At 41.5% G+C, this 20770-nt stretch overlaps 1 protein-coding gene across 4 annotated transcripts in view; it reads left to right on the top strand.

Annotated features, from left to right (window-relative positions):
* The first annotated feature begins 1945 nt into the window (after positions 1-1945).
* Positions 1946-20770, top strand: part of GOLGA4 (golgin A4) — a 103573-nt gene continuing 84748 nt past the window's right edge. For all 4 annotated transcript variants that reach the window (XR_013345283.1, XM_077811065.1, XM_077811064.1 and 1 more), the window contains exons 1-2: positions 1946-2386; positions 10913-11005. Coding sequence is in view for 3 of the 4 variants with exons in the window: in XM_077811065.1 (XP_077667191.1) it covers positions 1946-2386; positions 10913-11005 (534 nt within the window). In the remaining variant the exon portion in view is untranslated. The remainder of the gene's footprint in view (positions 2387-10912; positions 11006-20770) is intronic.

Here is a 20770-nt window from a genome sequence, read left to right as displayed (position 1 = left end):
CCAACAGAGACCCAGCCCTTCCTTGTGCCCGGCTTTCCTGGCCAGTTAGCCTCCACAAGCTACGAACCCAAGCCACGAACTCAAGCTGCATTCAGGACTGGTAACTATCTAGCAGCTGCAGAACATTTGTGTGTGTGTGTGTGTGTGTGTGTGTGTACGCAGGTATTAGATATTAGTTATTGGTCTTAAATCAAATTGTGTTATTATAATAAACGTGACGTCTTGTCCCTGAAACGATCCTGTGTAGTTGTATCTGTATAACAAAGGTGCCTGTTGACACTGAGCCACAGTAATGTGTGTTGCTGTACTGTGCTGAGCCTGGCATTGTTTGTTTGCACCATGCTATGAACCTTGTAATGATTGCTGTGTGCGTCTGAAAAGTAACACATTTTAAATCACTTTTTAAAGTAGCACTCAGTAATATGACCACTAACACAAGCCCAGAGAAGTTGGGGGCGGGCACAGTGTGTGTGATGGAGTGTGTGGGTAGGTGAGAGAGAGAGACTGGGACAGAGTGTCTTGGGGAAGTGTGTGTAGGGAGAGTGTGTATGTGAGAGGGAGACAGAGTGTGTGTTGGGGGAGAATGAGTGTGTCAGAACACTGTCTCTTTAAGTTCAGACAGCAGCTAGAAACACATCCTGAGGCAGAAGCTGACGGACAGACAGGTGGTGTCCCCCGGTTCCTCCACCCCCAGCTCATCAGAGACCAGTACACTGGCAGGGAGAGGAGGACACCCCAACATCAGCCCCCACATCCTTCCCTGGCTCTGCACAGCACAGCAGTCTCTCTCCTCCCCCCACCAGCAGCAGCCTGCCCTGCATGCTGCTGTGGTCCTAGTGACCCAAGAGAGCAGGATTCTGCATTAATGTTTTGATTCTGTGATTCCCTCACAGTTCTCCTACAGCCTCCTCTCCCCACAGACCCAGGAGATCCACCCCCTCCCCTGTCGTCCAGGCAGGAGTGTGTTTGCTGCTGGGAACCAGCACGCTCAGCTGGGCAGGAGCTATGTGAGCTCTCCACCAGAGAAATTTCAAAAACTTCCTGGGACTCTGAAAGAGGAGGGATTCATACCTGTGTAGCTGCCGAGCAGTGGAGTTTAAAACAGTGAGCAAAAGGGTCATGATGGGTATTGTGGGATATCTCCTGGAGGCCAGTTACGGCGACCTAACGAACGCAGTGTCTACACTTGCAGTGTGCATGATAAACACCCATTTTTTCATGTTGTGTGCATATAAATCTCCTCACTGTATTTTCCACTGAATGCATCGGATGAAGTGAACTGTAGCTCACAAAAGCTTATGCTCAAATAAATTGGTTAGTCTCTAAGATGCCACAAGTCCTCCTTTTCTTTTTGCGAATACAGACTAACACGGCTGCTACTCTGAAAAGTGTCTACACTGATGCTTTGTCGATCTAACTTTTCTACAAAAAGCTCTGCGCCTCCCATGGAGGTGGTTTTATTTTGTCAGCAAAGCAGGCAGGGTTTGTCCGCAGGAGGAGCACTGTAGTGTGTACATCTCCACTGTTTTGTCTGTAAAAGCTGCCTTCTCGTTTTCAACCATAAAACTGAGGGCACACCACCACCACCAACTGCGTGTGGAATGAAGGGCCCTTGTGGGCTGAAGGGGCGGTCAGCTGTCGAGAAGGGTGGGGCTGCTCTGCTATCTAGGCGGGTAGACTGGAGGCGTCCGCGAGGCGGGTGTTGCCCAGTGTCCTAGAAACTGAAGGTGCAAAAAAAAAAAAAAAAGCCGCTTAAATCGCATCTAGTCCAGATTCTCTTCTCCAAGGGGCTCAGGTAGAACCGTTCCCAAAAGGGCATTTCTCAGGGCAGAGGGAAGTGGGGACTGAGCTGCGGAGCGGCTCCCTCTGCCCTTCCCCGGGTCATTGCTGGACGCAGCGCGCCCGCCCCTTTGGGAACGGCACGAGCAGGTCGCGGGCACGGGGAATGCCCCCAGGCGGTTTGTCCCTCGCTACTCGCCGTAGCGTCCCGTCCTCTCAGCTCCACGTTGGCCGCGCACGCGCAGCGGCTCTTCTGTTCACCTGCTGGGGAGGGGGGATCCCGGAAGGAGCGGAGGTGAAGCGGCGGCGGCTGATCCGGGGAGCGGAGTCACCAGCGCTCGCGGGAGGAGCTCGTCTCCCAACCCCCCCCCGCACCACCACCCCCCTGAGCCCTCGGGAGAGGGGACGGGGCGCGGGAAGGAGGGAGAGTGACGCCCCGTCCCGGAGCCAGAGCGGGGACCGGCAGCGGGGGCGGCTCCCCGCGTTCCCCTGGCCGCCCCCTCCTCCCCGGGGGGCCGCCGCCATGTTCAAGAAACTGAGGCAGAAAATCGTCGAGGAGCAAACGCAGCCGCGGAGCCCAGGGGGGCGGGCGCCGCAGCAGCCGCAGGTAGCGCGCTCCGGGCCCCTGCGCCCCCTCCCCTCCCCTCCCCTCGGGCCCTGGCGGCTCGGAAGGGGATAGAGCAGCGGGGCTCGGGGATAGCCCCGCTGCTGTCCGGGGTGTCGCTCGTCACCTGCAGGCAGAGGGGCGGGGTGCTCGGATCCGAGTTTCTCTGCAACCTTTAGCATCCCGCTGTGGGTCTGTCAGAGCTGCGTGCTCACGACTGACTCCTTTTACATCAGTGACCCCCTCTCCCCCAATTAGTTCCTTTTCCTGGTTGGAAGCTCACATTTATTATTCACAAATACGTGTTATAACTTCCTGCAGCGCTTCAGGAGACAGGGCACTTCTTCTCTAACTTTATTTCTTGCTCTCTCTGTCCCGGCTTTAATATAGGACCTAAAGTACCCAGTTCTCTACTTCTTGGTATGATTTTGTATCTTGGATTAAAAGAGAAAAAAAGATAAAGCACAAAGTCTTAATACAAGTTGTGCTTTGGCTGTCAGAAACAGAACCTTGTTCTTATTCAGGCAGTACTCCTATTGAAGTCTTGAGAAATTATATAGAGCTCTATATATAGCACATTAACTTTTGTGCTCTGTTTTTTTCCTCTTAGAAGTGAGCAAACTGCTGCCCCCAGACAAATCAGTTATTTCACAGGAAAGATGTGCGGTGTGCTTTAAAAACAAAACTTTATGAACTTGGTGCTTTTGAAAGTGAGACACCAACATCTTTACTTGGGCACGGTGCAAGGTAGGCCGTGAAAAATCCCTCCCCCCACTCCTAACATACGACATCTGCTGTTGTCACAGCCTTAAATAGGGAGTACCAGTCAAGCTGAATTGTGCGATGCTTTTCAAGTCTTCTAGAGGCTGCTGAGAACTGATTTTCATGTTAACTCAGTTTCCAGAAGTAATCTTCTCGTTCAGTATTCATACAAAATCTTTTTAGTTGTCAGGTTAGCTAGAATACTGTGGGTGATGAAGCTATTGAATTTTTAGAGTTTAAAGAATTTAGTATGATAACATTGTAGTTTACATCAGATCTCACAGTTCAGCATTGTGGTCATTGGTTATCTTTGTCACACCATCCTGTAATAGTATATTCTGTCAGTAAACATCTTTAGAGGTGATTAAATTTCAATATACGCTTCTAATGACATCTAAACTGTACAGTGAATTATTTTTGTTTGACTGCATCTGAATGTTGAACAATATTTGATAAATGAAGGAGTCATTATTTAGAAATTAATGGTTTTCTACCAAATCTTGAACTTCAGACTTTGTAGTCTGCTTTTTTTTTTTTCCCCTGTCCCCTATGTATTTAATTCCTGGAAGTCTCTCTTCTCCTATGCTGCTTTTAATTTTAAAGAAATAAGAAAAAACTCACAAAAAACCACCTGCACTTCAGAGACCATTTGGTTACTTAATCTTAGAAATTGGTGGTACTTGGTTATTTAAGTTGTTGCTAATATTCTTGATTATGCTTGAATTTTTACATATCGAATATCTTTAATCCGTGGAAATGTGTTACATTTTTGTTGCAGATTAAACAACTTGAAATTTTTTTTGTCCAATATGTATTTCAGTAAAGGTAAAGTTATTACTGGATTTTAGAGATTGCATGCAACAGCAATTTGTAAATTTTAATAATATAAAATGTATACTTGTCACAGAAGGCAGTAACTCAAAGGGCAAAACTAAACAAAATCATTAAGTAAATGATAGGCTGTGCAGAATGAGCAACTTCTAGGAAGTATTTTGGGTATGTATATTTACACTATATTTCATCCAAGATGCTGACTCTTCAGGTAGGAGTGATCTCTTTGTTGAGAGTTGTAAACAAGATCTTTATAACGTTGTATAGTGAATTAGAATTTAAAATAAAATATGATTTCATATGCCATTAATTATGGGTCTCTTCGCAGTTTTGTAGTGGTAAAGGATTGCTTTCATCGGGATAGATCTGAGGCAATATATTTGTATACATGTTTTCAGTAAATTATAGAGTGATTTAGCTATATGACTTCAGTTTAATTTTAAGGAGACATTTCAGCTAAATCATTGTGCATCACTGAAAATTTTACCTCATTTAGTTTGGGACAGTCAGTATGTACTGAAGAATCAGTAGTTATTTTGAATCAATGTTGTGGATAAATTTGTGCCTGAGAGTGGTGATTTTTTTTTTTTCACTAGCATAATGTACAGTATGGCTTTATTTTTCTGTTGAAATATTCATTGGCAAATTTTGTGAAACTGAATGAAACAGTTTAAAGTAAGTTAAATAACACTTTTATTTGTTCCACCATGTCAGTTTCTGATCTGTCAGTGATCTGATATACTATATTGTCACTTTGAAATGAATTAAAAACCCCACAATGAAAACAGATATGTTTAGTTTTAAACATTCTCCTGCAACGCTGACAACTCCAAAATTATACCACTGTGTTAGCATGTGAAATTTGACTTTGAATAAAACTTGAATTGACTAATCTGCTAACTCTACATTTCATACAGCTTGGACTATGAAAGCAAATGACATAAATCAAAAGAAATGGCATCAGTCCTCAAAAAATTTACACAAGATCTCCCAGTCAGGGTGAAAAGTATTTTTTCCTCCCCCACTCTCCTTGTAATTTAAAGGAATAAAATAACTGCAAGCAGTTAATTGGATTATATTATAATGTCAATCAATTTTATATTCAAGACAATTTAAAAAAGAAATAAAGAAACTTACAACATGTGTTGCTTTAGATTTTTTTTCCCTTCATGGTTTCACTCACTTTCTCTCTTTTTTTATATCCTCTCATGGTGCATCTTTTCCTGGGCTGTCTTCACTGTCTACCCTTTCTTTTTTGGTATAGTGTTTTTGCCTCTTACACTATGTAATCTTTCTCCAGTCTGTCTCTACTCCATTTACTCTCCCACTGCACACACATCTTCTCACCTTGCAGATAAGGCTTGATGATTTTACCAGTCACTAGAAGCTAGAGGACTAAATGTTCTGGCCCAAGATTGATTGATAGGCTGGTGCCACTTATTCAGGTACAATGATTAGGTAAGAACCTATTACTGTTCCTGGGCCTTGCTTTGCAACTTCATCTTTTGTAAGAGCTGCTAGCTAGTAGGTGTCAAGTGTCTCAACTTGGAGACCCCCAATTTCCTCTGCTCCCCAAGTCCCCCCCACCCCCAAACTCTCTGGCTGCAGAAAGGGAGAAGGAACATGCCCTTGCTGTTCCTCTTCCCTTTCCAGACCCCACTGCTTGTCTCCATATTCTGTTCCTTCCCAAGTCTCAGGATCCTCCTGTCCAGTGACTAGCTTCAGTACCTTCTGCTGCTGCACCTTCTAGTTTTCAAGAGCAACAGTATAATGAAACTGACCATGGTTCTGAACACAGCAGCAAAAACTGACCAGACTTCAGTTAATTACAGTCTTCTGAAACTTGAGAAACTTATTAGAAGCAATGGGGACACTGGAGTATTGTCTATAGAGGAGGAAGATGGCACTGCATCAGATAATACTTGGTTCCTGTTTGAAAGACTATTTTTGCATTCATAAGGACCAGAAACCTTTTTTTTTTTAATTTTTTTTTTTTTTTTGCACTAGGTTGGGGAAATTTTATATTTGGAAGGGGTGAGTAGATTTTTCATTCTCTGAAAAGTAAATGCCTTAAAGTATTTGGAGCTCAATTTCTCAGCAACCTATATTGCCTCCATGGTTGCATGGTACTAAATGAGATGTTTGACTTTCTAGCAGTTTTTATTTTGAGATGGGAATTTCCTACTTATTTGGTAATGGCGGTCCTCATGGCTGTGCCAGAAATTAGAATAATCCATTGTATTTGGTTTGATATTTCACATGTTGGCTATTATCTATCAGCTCTTCTATATTGGCTGTTCTCAGGAAACTGGTGGGCAAAGTACAATTAGTTATTGCTCTTTCCCATCATACTACAGGGTTAGGCTAGAATTGTTCCAGGTCTTTATACATACAAAACATTAAACTCCTTCTGCTTTCTAAAAATGATTGATTTTACTGGGAACATAACTGTTTCTTTTCGGTGGGTGAATAGGCTACTATCCATGTCATAGAACATCTAATACTCAATGCCTGATTCTTTTGAGCTATCCATTTGGAAGGTATAGAGAGGTATTTAAAGCAAGATGTTGCTACTATCATCACATATTTCTGGAAGTCAAACAGTAAATTTGTGACAGAAGTAATTGTACATTCTTGGTATATTGTCAACAGTGGTTAGACATGTATGATGAGATCTTGTTTGTTAGTTTTATCTATAGCATAGAACTTTTGGTATTTTAATATTTAGTTCATAGTGATGATTTTATATTTGAGCATGATGAGACTAATAAACTACATCTGAGTTGGTTATGGTGTTTTCAGTCTGATTCAGCAAAAGTTGTGAAATTTGTCTGTTGATGATAGCCATACAGTACAGTAAAGTTTGTTTGCTTTGTTGACTTCATATAAACTGTCTTAAATTCTTCTGCTCACTTTTCCTTGTACAGCTTCTATTTTTCTCTTGCTTTTTGTAAATGTTCTTGTTTAATTATTTCCTTGTCATCCCCATCCCCAGCCTTGAAATTTCCTTTTGAGCCAGGTTTCAGAGTAACAGCCGTGTTAGTCTGTATTTGCAAAAAGAAAAATCATTTTTGACTGTGTTGGCAAAAGTTAATAATTGCCTAAAACAAAAAGTCTGTTTAATTTACACATGAAATTTAAGATTTCTTTGCTATGTAGAATTAGTGTACATTTCAGTAATTTTACAGCACTTGCAGCTCTCTGGAGTCGTTAGCCACACAATAAGATACTTTTCTGACTTTTGCATATATTTACACATGAAGAACATTAAACATATAATGTGACGGGTTACTCAGCTAACAAAATTATCTCAATCTGCAGAAAATTAAAAATGCATCCCAATAGAAACCTCCAAAAATGATAAATATCTCATATCACAGCCTTAAATAACATTAATGGGAAAAAATGTACCTTGAGAGGACAATAGACTTTTTTATATTTCTTAAAAGATAAATCCTGCAAAATCCAGAAAAAGTATGAGTTGCCTTTAAAAACTCTGTGTTCATTCAAGTTTAAAGCAAGTTTCTGTGCCACTTGTGTTTGTGACCCTTTAAAAGCATAAGTTAAGGGAACCAGAAGGCACTACCCATCAAAATGATTGAATGAATAAATGTGTGTGTGTGTGTGTGTGTGTGTGTATGTATGTATGTATCAATTTGCAAATTTTTAAACCTAAAACTACTTTGTAATGACACTAAAATCTAATCTCTATTTGTCAGGCCTCAGATCTGTACTAAGAGTGAAGCATGGTTATAAATTATTAAAATAGCTAATGTAGCCTCACTGTAAGGTCTTGAGACTGACTGGAGAAGGGTGAACTTGAGTGCCTGGTATTCAGTGTGGATATTGATATAGGCATCTCAGAAACTCGGTAATATGATGATGATCAATGGGATACTATAATACCAGGGTACAAAATATATAGGAATGACAGAATAGGTTGTGCTGCTGGGGGTGAGGGAGGGGGAGGTGGCACTATATGTGAAAGAATGCATAGAGTCAAATATAATAAAAGTCTTAAATGACTCAAACTGTACCATAGAATCTCTATGGATAGAAATTCCATGCTAAGAGTATATCAGTAAGAATATACTACTGACCACCTGAATAGGATGGCGACGGTGTGAAATGCTCCAGGAGATTAGGGAGGCTATAAGAATAGAAAACTCAATAATTATGGGGGATTTCCACTATTCCCATATTGACTGGGTACGTGTCATCTCAGGACAGGATGCTGAGATAAGGTTTCTAGACACCATTAATGACTGCTTTGTGGATCAGCTAGTCCTGAAACCCACAGAGAGAGAGGCAATTTTTGATCCTAAGTGGAGCACATGATCTGGTCCCAGAGGTGAATATAGCTGAACTGCTTGATAATCGTGACCATAATATAATTAAATTTAACATCCTTGTGGGAAGGAAAATATCAAAGAAGTCCATCACAGTAACATTTAACTTCAGAAGGGGAACTATCCAAAAATTAGGATACTAGTTAAACGGAAGAGAGAGGGTACAGTCACAAGAATGAAATGCCTGCAAGCTGCATAAAAACTTTTTTAAAAACACCATCATATAGACTCAAATATATACCCCAAATTAAAAAACATAGTAAGAGGACCAAAATGGTACCACCATAACTAAACAACAGAATAAAAGAAGTGGTTAGAGGCAAAAAGGCATCCTTGAAAAACTGGAAGCCAAATCCTACTGAGGAAAATAGAAAGGAGCATAAACTCTGGCAAGTCAAGTGTCAAAGTATAATTAGGCAGGCCAAAAAAGAATTTAAAGAGCAACTAGGCAAAGACTCAAAAACTAGCAGCAATTTTTTTTAAGTACTTCAGAAGCGGGAAACTTGCCAAACAATCAATTGGGCCCCTGGACAATTGAGGTGCTAAAGAAGCACTCAAGGAAGACCAGGCCGTTGCGGAGAATCTAAATGAATTCTTTGCATCTGTCTTCACGATAGAGGATGTGAGAGAGATTTTGACACACAAGCTAGTCTTTTAAGGTGACAGATCTGAGGAACTTTCTCATATTGAAGTGTCAATAAAGGTGGTTTTGAAACAAACTGATAAATTTAACAGTTATAAGTCACCAGGACCCCAAGAGTTCTGAAGGAACTCCAGTATGAAATTGCACAGCTACTTAACTGTGGTATGTAATCTATCACTTAAATCAACTTCTATATTAGATGACTGGAGAATAGCTAATGTCATGCCAATTTTTAAAAAAGTTTCAAAGGCGATCCTGGCAATTACAGGCCAGTAAGCCTAACTTAAGTATCAGGCAAATTGGTTGAAACTGTATTAAAGAACAGAATTATCAGACTCATAGATTAAAATGATTTGTTGGGGAAGAGTCAACATGGCTTTTGTAAAGGGCAATCATGCCTCCCCAACCTATTAGAATTCTTTGAGGAGGTCAACAAACGTGGAAAAAGTGATATAGTGTATCTGGACTTTCAGAAAGACTTTGTCAGGGTCCCTTACCAAAGGCAAATAAGTGAAGTAAGCAGTCATGGGATAAGAAGGGAAGGCCATTGCATGGATCAGTATCTGGTGAAAAGACAGGAAATAAAGGGTAGGAATAAATGCTCAGTTTTCAGAATGGAGAGAGGTAAATAGTGGTGTTTCCTAGGGAGCTGTACTGGGACCAGGGCTGTTCAAAATATTCATAAATGATCTGGAAAAGGGGATGGTAAAATTTGCAGATGATACAAAATTACTTAAGACAGTGAAGTCCAAAGCAGACTGCAGAGTTACAAAGGGATCTCACAAAACAGGGTGACTGGGCAACAAAATAGCAGATGAAATTCAGTGGTGATTAATGTACATTGGGAAACATAATCCCGACAATACATACAAAATGATAGGGTCAAATTTAGTTGTTGCCACTCAAGAAAGAAATCTTGGAGTCATTGTGGATAGTGCTCTGAAAACATCTGCTCAGCATGCAGCGGCTGTCAAAAAAGGTAAGAAAGTTAGGAATCATTAGGAAAGAGAGAGATAATAAGACAGTAAATATAATGCCACTATATAAATCCATGGCACACCCACACCTTGAATACTGTGTGCTGTTTTGCTCATCCTATCTCAAAAAAGATATATTAGAATTGGAAAAGGTACAGAGAAGAGCAGCAAAAATGATTAGGGGTATGGAATGGTTTACATATGAGGGGGAGATTAAAAAGATGGGGACTGTGGAACTTAAAGAGAGAACTAAGCGGGGGCTTATTATAGAGGTCTATAAAATTATGAATGGTATGGAGAAAGTGAATAGCACTTATTTACTCCGTCACATTACACAGGAAACTAGGGGTCACCCAATGAAATTATTGGGCATCATGTTTAAAATAAACAGTAGGAAGTACTAATTCACACAGTGCATAGACAACCTGTGGAATTTGTTTCCAGGGGATGATGTGAAGGCCAAAACTATAACTAGGTTAAAAAAAGAACTAGATAAATTCATGGCGTATAGGTCCATCAATGGCTGTTAACCAAGATAATCAGGGATGCAACCCTATGTTCTGGGTGTCCTAAGCATCTAGCTGCCAGACGCTGGGTGTGGATGGATGACTGGGGATGAATCACTTGATAATTGCTCTGCTCTGTTCATTTCCTCTGAAGCAGCTGGCATTGGCCACTGTTGGAAGACTGGATTCTGGGCTAGATGGACCATTGGCCTTACTCAGTATGGCTGTTCCTGTGAATTGTGGCCTTTTCTGTGGTATAGGCTTTGAGTCAAGATAAGACCTGTCATGTAGGTGCTTGGGAGAGCTGTTTTCTTCCTTTTAAGAAAATCTTATGGAATGCTTTAGCAAAGCTATATTGAGCACAGCATTTAATAGTTGTCATTTGAAATATTACAACACTGGAGAATTGTGTGTAAAATTAGTTCAGACTACTTGTTGACTTGTGCACTTTCTCCATGCAGACCCACTCCAAATCTTCACCACCAGGCAACAGGAGCAGAACATCTTCACTTACAGAACAACCTGATGAAGGCACTTTAACACCAGACAGGGAGGTCAGTTCAGAGCTCGGTTTTTCTTTTTGTAAACTTTTTATCTGTAGCATATTACAAAATATCTAAAGTGTATTATCATATTTATCACTTTACACAATACCTTTTCATCTAATAACTCTTTATCAGTATTCTCAACACCTCATCTGTATATACAAATTAAACTCTGCATTTTTAATATCAGTAAAGCAGGGCTTCCTAAACTTTTCAAGCTGGTAACACTTCCAGGCTGAGAAATATTTTGTGACCTTCTCCATGATTTCTAACCATAAGCAGGTGAAGTTTTGTAACTATAACTGAAGTAACTGAAGTTTCAAAAACTGAGCTGTAATTGTAAAGGAGATATATTTTTATATACACTCATCCATCACCCTGAATTGAGCTGGTCTTGCTGATGAGGTTGAACTGGGGAAATAATCTGTTAGTTTTGATCGATGGACAATTTCAATATTTCATTTTTATCACAACCATCAAAGAGAAATCTGGCTTAATGGTACATGGAGGAAAATGGCCTGGTCAGTACTGCTGAGTCAATAGTTTCTTGGGTTGGGGGGTTGTTGCCGCTTTATTTGCGTCATTAGATCATCAAGAAAATAGTCCCACAGCTAGATCTGATGCTTCCCTAAAAGATGCTGACTTACAAGTTCCTGATGGTTCCTGCCTGGTTCCTTGGTTCCCGCAAAGAAGCCTGAAACAAGAGGAAATTACTACAAGTTTCCTTTGTGCTTTGAAAGACTCATTTCAAAGTTTTCCGATTAGTTTGTTTACCTTGCTGAATATAGACAGAACAATCCCCTGCTGCCCCGGGAGCGGATTTCAGTTCGTATGTGCTCAAAAATGTCAGCAACCGGTGCCATCCAAGCTAAATTATTAAAGAGATTAAGGGGAGTTTTGTAATCATTCAGGAAAAACTGTACTTCTGCTCTTAATGTAAAAGTGTTGAGGTAGCACATTACATCATGAGGGCCAGCTCACTCCTACGTCAAAGAGGAATTGTTGGCAACTGGAACCCATGTCATCAATGACCAGTGCAAAAAGTAGAGAATCCGCTGGGTGACTTTTTTTTTAATGAAATTCATTACTCAACAGCTTTGAATGACTGACACCTGTTTTCAGGCATTTTCTTAATAGGAGCTTGACAGTATATGTGTATAAAACAGTGAAAGCATAGGGCATTAGATGTGGTGATGTTATTTATCTGTGTGACCAGTTTACTAATTTTGCAGTTTTTGACAACTTTATATGCGTTCTAGTAATATCTCTAATGTTCTTGTTTAGTTATGGCACAGCTTTATAAACAAGTAAGCCCTCTTTAGGAGAACTGTCAGAAACCTATTAATGATGGGGGAGCCAAAGTAGGGCTGTTGGGCATCCAAAGATAGGGATAATCCCTAGGATATATTATGTATTCTAAACTTAAAATAAAGACTTTCAAGGAGCACCTTGTGCCCTGTAATTTTTCAACACCTTGAAGTTACTTCCCTGATGTCATTTATCCTGTAGCACTGCTGTAATTCTTGTTCCCCTTTCTTCTAATGTCTCTGTACAGTGGAGAGAAGAATGTGGATGAAAGTTGAATAACCTTCCTAAGAAATAACACCTTGTTGCGTTACTGAAGTTAGAAATTAAGTTTAAAAATCAACAAAAATTGAAGATTATTCAAAGTTAATCCCTTTACCGGCTTGAACCCTCTTCCTATCTCAAATTCATGCTCTTCATCCCTCACTCTTTCGGCTCTGCACAACTATTTCTCTGCCTCCATCTGTACCCATCTCCTACACCACCTTCTCTACTAAACATCAGTCTCATCCAAAGAAGCTTATGTCTACACTGCAGTTAAACACCCCCAGCTGACTCGTGTCATTAGACTAGGGATTGCAGGGCTGTAAAATTGCAGTGTAGACGTTTTGGACTTCTTAAGGAGGAAAAGTCCCAGAGCTTGGGATCCGGCCCAAGCCCTTAAGTATACACTGCAATTTTACTGCCCCGCAGCCTGAGTCCCGCAAGCCCAAATTGACTGATACGGGCCAGCTGTGGGTATTTAATTACAGTATACACATACCTTCAGTTAACTGCTATCTTGTCTTTTTTGCCCACCTTTGACTTCATGCCTTCTGTTATGCTGCTCTTTATGCTTGGAACAGCATCCAGTTAATGTTCACAAGCCCTCCTGCCTTTCCTTTAGAAAATTTCTTAAGACTCATTTCTTCCTTGAATGAACCTAGCTTATAGAAACCTGTAGCTCACTTTGGGTCTAATCTGTTTTGTGTTCTGTGTTGTTACATATCTGTACTTTTTTTTATACAGCAATTCTCTGGAGCCTGGGACTCACTTATTTGGCACATTCTGCATATTGTACAGTGCCATGACAATTTAGAGATGGGCCTAAACCAAAACTTAGAACTGATGTTCAGGTATATGTCCAAATTTTGCATCTTGAGCCTATCTCTTAAAAATGAAAGCCTCCTTATAGAAAAGTTATTTTTCAAAAATGTCTGGCTTGTAATGTGTTCTCTAATTCATTTCCATGCTACTTGCAGCATTGAGATTGTTGTTAGTTCTTTTCATTGCCATAGAGTCCATCTTGCTGTACTTCATTTAATCGATGTTGCCTTTGACCTTTATTTTCCTCCAGTCTGCACAGTAACGCACACACTCTACAGACAAATAAGAGAATCAAAGGTAGCCCACAGGATGTGACAAGTTGCATTGGAAGAACATGCTCTAAGTACAGTGGTTAAGGCTGGGAAGAGGCACAGAAGCAAGTTTTGCTATTTTTCTGTGTTTGTTTAGGCAGGGAGGGGGAGAAGGGGAAATAGGACAAAGAGATGGGAAACAAAGAAGACCATAAGGGGGCTCAGGTATACGATTGTCTCTCAGCCTAGAAATTCTCATAGCAATTCTGTTGTGAAGCATATTCTGTCATTAAAAATGCAGAAAGTAGTACAGTTGAAAAGCAATAGTAAATCTCCCAGATTTATTTAGAACCATTCTTCTTAATATTACATGAAAATAAGTTTCTCTATAATAATGTACATTAAAGAAGTTATCTCAATCAAGACATTAAAATTCCTCTCTCAAAATATTCTTCATTTGTATTAAACATGATTATTAACAACAAAACAAGCTTGTATAGTTATTTTCATTTTAAGTCTAATTGGACCAGATTTTCATAGAATACAGTTTAAGTGTACTAGCTTTTATTCTTAATCACATGACTGAAGAATTAGACCAAATTGTACAATTCGTTTTTGAAAACACGTGCCTTCCTTGGCATGTTTTTCAAGCATCATTTTAGTTTGGCCAAATTAGGTGCTTCTCTTTAGAAAAGAATTGTCAGTGGAGTATTATTGTAGCTAAATAGGTCAAAATACAGATAGTAGCATTTGGGGGTTACTTTAAAGGAACATTGTCAGCTAAAAAAATCTCTTTGTAAGACATGGGTCTGAAAATATATTACTAATATCTTAGATTATTGGGAATTGTCTAAATTTGAAAGAATAATTGTTCACTGTTTAGACTCCTTCTTTGTTTTGCATTTCTCTGATTTAAAAATGAAAATCATTGAATTAAGTGTCAATATTATTTCACCCACCTTGTTTCTCTGATATACTGGGACCAGCACAGCTACAACACTGCAAACAATTCTAGTCAGTTTAATTTACAGGTTCTCCATGCTGCAGTGTCCAACTTGCAAACAGTGTATAGGAATGTTTTATTTAAAACTTAAAATTTTTGGAATCATGGAAATATTTTCACTGTTCATAGGTTTTGTGACAGCTTGTTTTGAAGAAATATCTTAAAAGTTGAGAGAATTGTAGATAGACCCGTTGTAACAAATGATACATTTATATAAAGCATTCTTTAATATTTTACTCCTACATTCCACTTAGTTTGAAGGGATTTTAAGTCTGAGATAATGTTTTGAAATTTTGAAAGACTTGCATACTTGACCAACCACACATTTTTGGAGAGATTTTTACCTTCTGATGATTAGTTTCCCTTTCCTTTTCAGCCTCCCATTTGGTTAGAATAGTGGTTTTCAACCTGTGGTCCACAGACCCCTGAGGGTCTGCAGACTATGTCTAAGATTTTTCAAGGGGATCCACCCTGCCATTCAAAATTTTTTGGGTCCACAAATGAAAAAGATTGAAAACGACTAGGTTAGAGGGGAGAACTGTCTCACTATGGATACAGTCATCATTGCAGAGCACTTTATGATGCTGCTTCCCCCTACCCCCAAGAATAGAATTTGCTACCTCCTTGCTACCCTGGCCTTTGCCAGTTCTGAATTGTGCGTGGATCTAACTCCGAGCTCATTGCTGCTGCCCCACATGATGATTCTAAAGAGAAATGGATCTGCCAAACAATACACTTTTATAAAAGTTTAGTTTTCTTTCTCTCTTTAAGAATTTTATATAGCTCACAATTATATATACTGCCCATTTGCAGAAGGCAACAAATGGAATTCTGGACCGTCATCTGAGAGCCTTTGCTAAAGGGCTACTGCTCAAGCTCAGCCTGGCTTTCAGGATGTGTTTTGGAAGTAAGACTATGATGTCCCTTTTTCACCCAGCCAAGTAATCTTGCAAGTTTTTTGTAGAGTGTAGAAGTAAAGCTAAGCCACCACTCCTGTTCTTGTGCATTTTATTTTAGAGTTACAAGATGTTTGTATACATTTTTAATATTATAATACGTTTCTGATTAACTGCAGTCTTTCCCAGGGTGGTCTAATAAAAAAGTAAGATAAATGAAACTGGCCTTTCCAATCTAACAAAAACACTTGCTTAATACCCTTGCTAATGCTGCTACTTCAATTCATTCATGCTCTGCTTCATCTGAAATGCTTCTAAAAGACATTGTCATGCATGGATACTAGGTGCTCATATATAACTGGTTTTCCTGTCTAATATATCTGAATATGTAAATATCTGAAAATGTTGAAGGATTTGGAGTTTGTTGGTTTGAAACCGAGCAATGTATACTTTTGGCAGTTATGTATACTTATACAGGCATGCTTAGATTGCACGTTATAGCAGAAACAACAAACCAGAAAAAAGCTGTTCTTGATACAGACATTTATCCTTTCTGAAAAAGGATGCAAGACAAATATACACCCTTCTGTTTTATTTCAGGAGAAACCCTTGATGTATAGATCTTGACTTGCTTGACAGCTTGCTTTTTATATTTCCAACAAGCTCAAGAGTTGTCTCTGTATATGTTAGCTGGAGGGCACTTATGTCTTGGAGATAGGTCTCAATGAGAAAATGTGTGTGGTAGGAAGCAGTTCTTACTAAGTATGTCATTTGTTCTCCCTTTTGTGGCTTGCCTTTAAAAGGTATTATCTGTAATGTTATTGCTTCATTTGAAGGTATATCAGATCAATCCCTACCCTACAGTGAGGCCATAAATATGACAATCAAACTTGATGTCCTATTGTTAACGTTAGATCTTTACATTTAAGTCCACTGCTAATATTTCAAAATATTATTTTTGATGTTCATTGTCAGCGGTTAGCCTGTCACTCTTATGATCTGCTCTTTAGTTATTTTAATTTTTAAATTTGTACCCATTGGAGGTTTTCCTTCAGAAAGTGGTTTGTAATTTAGTTTTTTGAAATTTTTTTAGTCCCTACAGATATACTACATATAATTAGAAATTGAACATTTTTCCTTTGAGCTGTACTTCAAACATGACTTTTACCTGATTTATATAGAAAGCAAACAAAACTATTGTCACTAACAGTGGTTTTCAAAAGTATCTATCATAATAGTAATGTCTAATTATTTTCTTAAAAATCAGTGCTGAAGAAAAAATTATTACAATATTTTAAATACTAAACTACAGTGAATTTCCAGTGTAAGGCTTAATGGTGTGATTGTGACTAATATGAAGAAAGGGTTTGTATTAATTTGTATAGTAGATTACATACAAAAACTGAGTCAAGAACATTAGAATTCAGAACATTGAGGTTGCTGAGTTAAACATCAGAAAGTTAGAAAATGCTGGAATTAAGGCTGCCCATGCAAAACTTAATTTGGTTCGTGTTTGTGTTATGATAGTTTATCTGCATTTCATACACATCTGTGGTAGAGCCAGGAACAGAACCTAGCTATTCTGGGTTCTAGTCCAGTGCCTTAAACACAAGTGAACGTTGTTATAACCCTGAATGAGCACCATCTAATGATCACTAACCAGGTTGCTGAATGTGGATCCACCTGCTGTGGATCCCATGTGCTCTTAAGCTTTCTGTGCACAATTTAGGTACTTGCTCTGGACACACGCTCTAAGTGCAGAGTCACCGTCTGACACTCTCCTTGGACATGTGGACTCCTCAGACCAACTACCTAGGCCCAGAAACTAGAGCCAGCTTTCTCAAGCCTTCCCGTAGTCCTTGCATGCTCCCAGAGTTCCACCAAAGCTGTGGCGCTTCCAGTATATTGTTTTCTCCCTTTAGGGACTATGTGACAGTGAAAGCAAGTAACACACCGACTGTACAATGGAATTTCCTAAAGTGATCACACTTTGCTCTCGTGCAAAAAACAAGAGAGATACATAGGGTGACCATATTTCCCTATGCTGAATATGGGAAGCCTAGTAAAATTACTCGTATTGAAGCAAGTTCAATGGCAATCAATCAGAACTATGCAGTACAAACATTCAAATTAACATCAAGTTGACTGAGCCTCTGTTAAAAAGAAATACTGCATAGTTAGATTCTTTTTATTTACCTTCTTATTTTTAAGGCTTTGGGGTTCATATGGGGAGACGTCACACACACATACATACATTCACTCTTGTACACTTCTCTCACGTGGGGGGGAGGGGGAAGAGGAGGGCTGACCAGCTAACGCAGCGTTCTCTGCCCTCCAGGCCTGGCTGGGTCCCCAGGATGGACCCACCTCTCCTGGTACTTATTTCCCGAGGCAACACCAGGGAGGGGAGGCATGCCAGGGTCACATGCCTTCCCTTCTCAGATTTCTGGCAGGGTTCACACCAGAATGTGGCTAGCGGCAGCCTTTTGTCACTCTGCGGGAGGGAAGGGACGGCAGCCACTTCCAGTCACTGGAAGGGCGGAAGGGAATGACCTGGCTCTCTTTCCCCCCCCTCTGTGGCTGGAAGCAGCTTATCCCTTCCTGCCTGCACACTGTTGAAAGGCAGCTAACACCTCCAGCCTGCTGTTACCTACCAACATAGTCCAGCCACCTCCTGTCCCCCAGCTACAGCGTGGGCAGGAAGGGGTTATTCCCTAAGGATGCATTGTGCACCAGGGCCTAGAGAACCTGAGTGCAGGGGCTTCAGCGAACCCAGCCAGAGAGGTGGCTCAGCAGGGGAGGGTGTCTAGGGGACGGAGCAGCCCTGTGCTCCCTGGGGGCAGGCAGGGGTGGGCAAGAGGGTGTGAAGCCCCTGCCCGAGGAGCTGTTGTGAAGCCTGTAGGTCAGGGTGTGAACAGGCTGGAGATTGATTTCCCCACTACCACTCCAGAGCTTAGCTGAGGGGCAAAGAGGTTTCCCTGTGCCAGCACTGTGTGGGGCACTGGCACATGAAGGGCTTGGTTCCTCCTGGCCAGTGCCCTGGGCCAGAGGGTCTTGGGCTTTCCTTGGGCTCCAGTCCAGCCAGAGGCAGTGGGGGAAGGAAGGAGCCTGCTGGCCAGGCTGTTGGTGAGCTGAGCACTCTGACTGGGGGCTGGTTCTCCTCACAGAGCAGGCAGCGGGATGCGCCCTGCCAGGTAGGGGTGGCCGGGGTGGGAGGGGGAGGGGGAATCAGGGAGAGGACAGTGAGAGAGGGACCACGTAAAGGGCCAGTGGGTGGGCACCAGAAGTGACATGTAACTGGCCGCTGGCTGTTGCCTGCCTGCACTCACCAGCTACCACAGTTTGCAGCCCACAGCTAGTGCTAGCTGGAAATGGGACAGGGGTCGGGGTCCTGCTGGCTGAGAGCCAGCACACATTGTGTGCTGTGCTGATGGACCAGCAGGGGGAGCGGCTGGCCGCGTGGGATGCAGCTTTGCCCCAGTCCCCGCCTTGCAAACCCACCCCTATCGTCAACCACTGGCCCCCCCGCCTCCGCTCACCACAGGTGTGCAGGTAGCTGGCTAGCAGGGATCTGGCCAGCAGCAGGACCCGCTGTTACCGATGCGGGGAGAGACAGAAAATACGGTACAATTTGCCCGTTTTTGAGATGAAGTCAGGACACCTGTAGGAGGGCTTAAATATGTGACTGTGCCTTTAAAAACGGGACGTCTGGTCACTGTAGAGATACAGGTCCAAGGAAAACAACAAAACCTATATGCAAATCCCTGCCTCCATTTCCTCACTTGTCTGAGAGCCACTTAGGATTTAGTCAGTGTCCTTGCAGGATCCCAGGACTCTCCTCACTTCCTCCTCCTTCTCCAGCACAGCCTTGTCTCCTGGTTCTCGTCTGTGTCTCTCAAAAAAAAACAACCGCATCCACCCAGTGAGAGCCAGTCTCTCTCTCTTTCTCTTCCCCAAGGTCAGGTGGTCTCCCTGACTGACATCAAGTCCCTTGTCAGGTGGCCCATTGCTTGGGTACCAGCTTACCTGAGGGAATTAGTTCGCCTACACTGCAGTCAGCTCATTCTCCAAGCCTGTTTCCATTTAAATGGAGGATTATCTAAATTAACACCCTTGTTTGCTCTGCATTGTTAGTCCTCTGCCAATACTTCCTCTAATTCTAGTCCACGATGGGGGTAAAAAGACAACAATGAATGTATAGTGCAGGTTTAGAATCAAAATGGTACTCTCGAAACAAAATGGAGTTTTGTAGTTTGATATAGAAACATACAGACATGCACTCATCTGTCACATTTGTCCCTTTTCTTGCAAACCTCTTTTTCAATATCCATACTATGTACTAAATAGCAGGGATCTGGTGGGGAAAAAATAATACACAATTGTGTAATTAAAGACTTTTTCATAATACATATGCATATAGTGACTGAATTATGGTTCACCTGGGCAGCCTTATTTCTGGCATTTCCTAACTTTTGAGTTCCCAGTTCCCGGCCAATGGGAGGGCAGAACTGGTGCTTGGGGGAGGAGCAGTGCTCAGAGCCTCGTGGCTCCCCCGCCTAGGAGCTGGACCTGCTGGTGGCCACTTCCGGGGCGCAGTGTGATGTCAGAACAGGTAGGAACTAGCCTCCATTAACTGGGCAGCACCACCAACGGGACTTTTAATGGCTTGGTCGGCAGCGTTGACCAGAGCCACCGCGACCCAGTACGTTATGTTCTGTGACCCAGTACTGCATCGTGACCTGCAGTTTGAAAACCACTGCTACAGATGACAAAATAAAATTCAACAAAGGCAAATGTAAGGTGCTACGCTTAGGGAAGTAAAACCAAATGCACAAATACAGAATGGGGGATAACTGGGTTGGCAGCAGCACTGCTGGAAGGGTCTGGGAGTAATGGTGGCTCACAACCACAACGTGAGTCAACAATACGATACTGTTGCAAAAAAATCTAAAGGCATTTTTGGGTTGCACTAACAGGCATAGTATGCAAGTCACTGGAGGTAATAGTACTGCTCAACTCAGCGCTGGTTAAGCCTCTGCTGGAGTACTGTGTCCAGTTTTGATTACCACTGTATAGAAAAGATGTAGAGAAACTGTAAAGAATCCACTGGTAAGGGACAAAGATGATCAAAGGGATGGATTGCAAGCCATATGAGCACAGGCTGAAGGAACTGGGTATGTTTAATATGGAAAAGAGGAGATTAAGGTGGGACATGATAGCAGTCTTCAAATAC

This window comes from Eretmochelys imbricata, chromosome 2 (assembly GCF_965152235.1).
Source record: "Eretmochelys imbricata isolate rEreImb1 chromosome 2, rEreImb1.hap1, whole genome shotgun sequence".
In the NCBI taxonomy this organism is placed as follows: Eukaryota; Metazoa; Chordata; order Testudines; family Cheloniidae; genus Eretmochelys; species Eretmochelys imbricata.
This window is presented reverse-complemented; position numbering and strand designations above follow the sequence as displayed.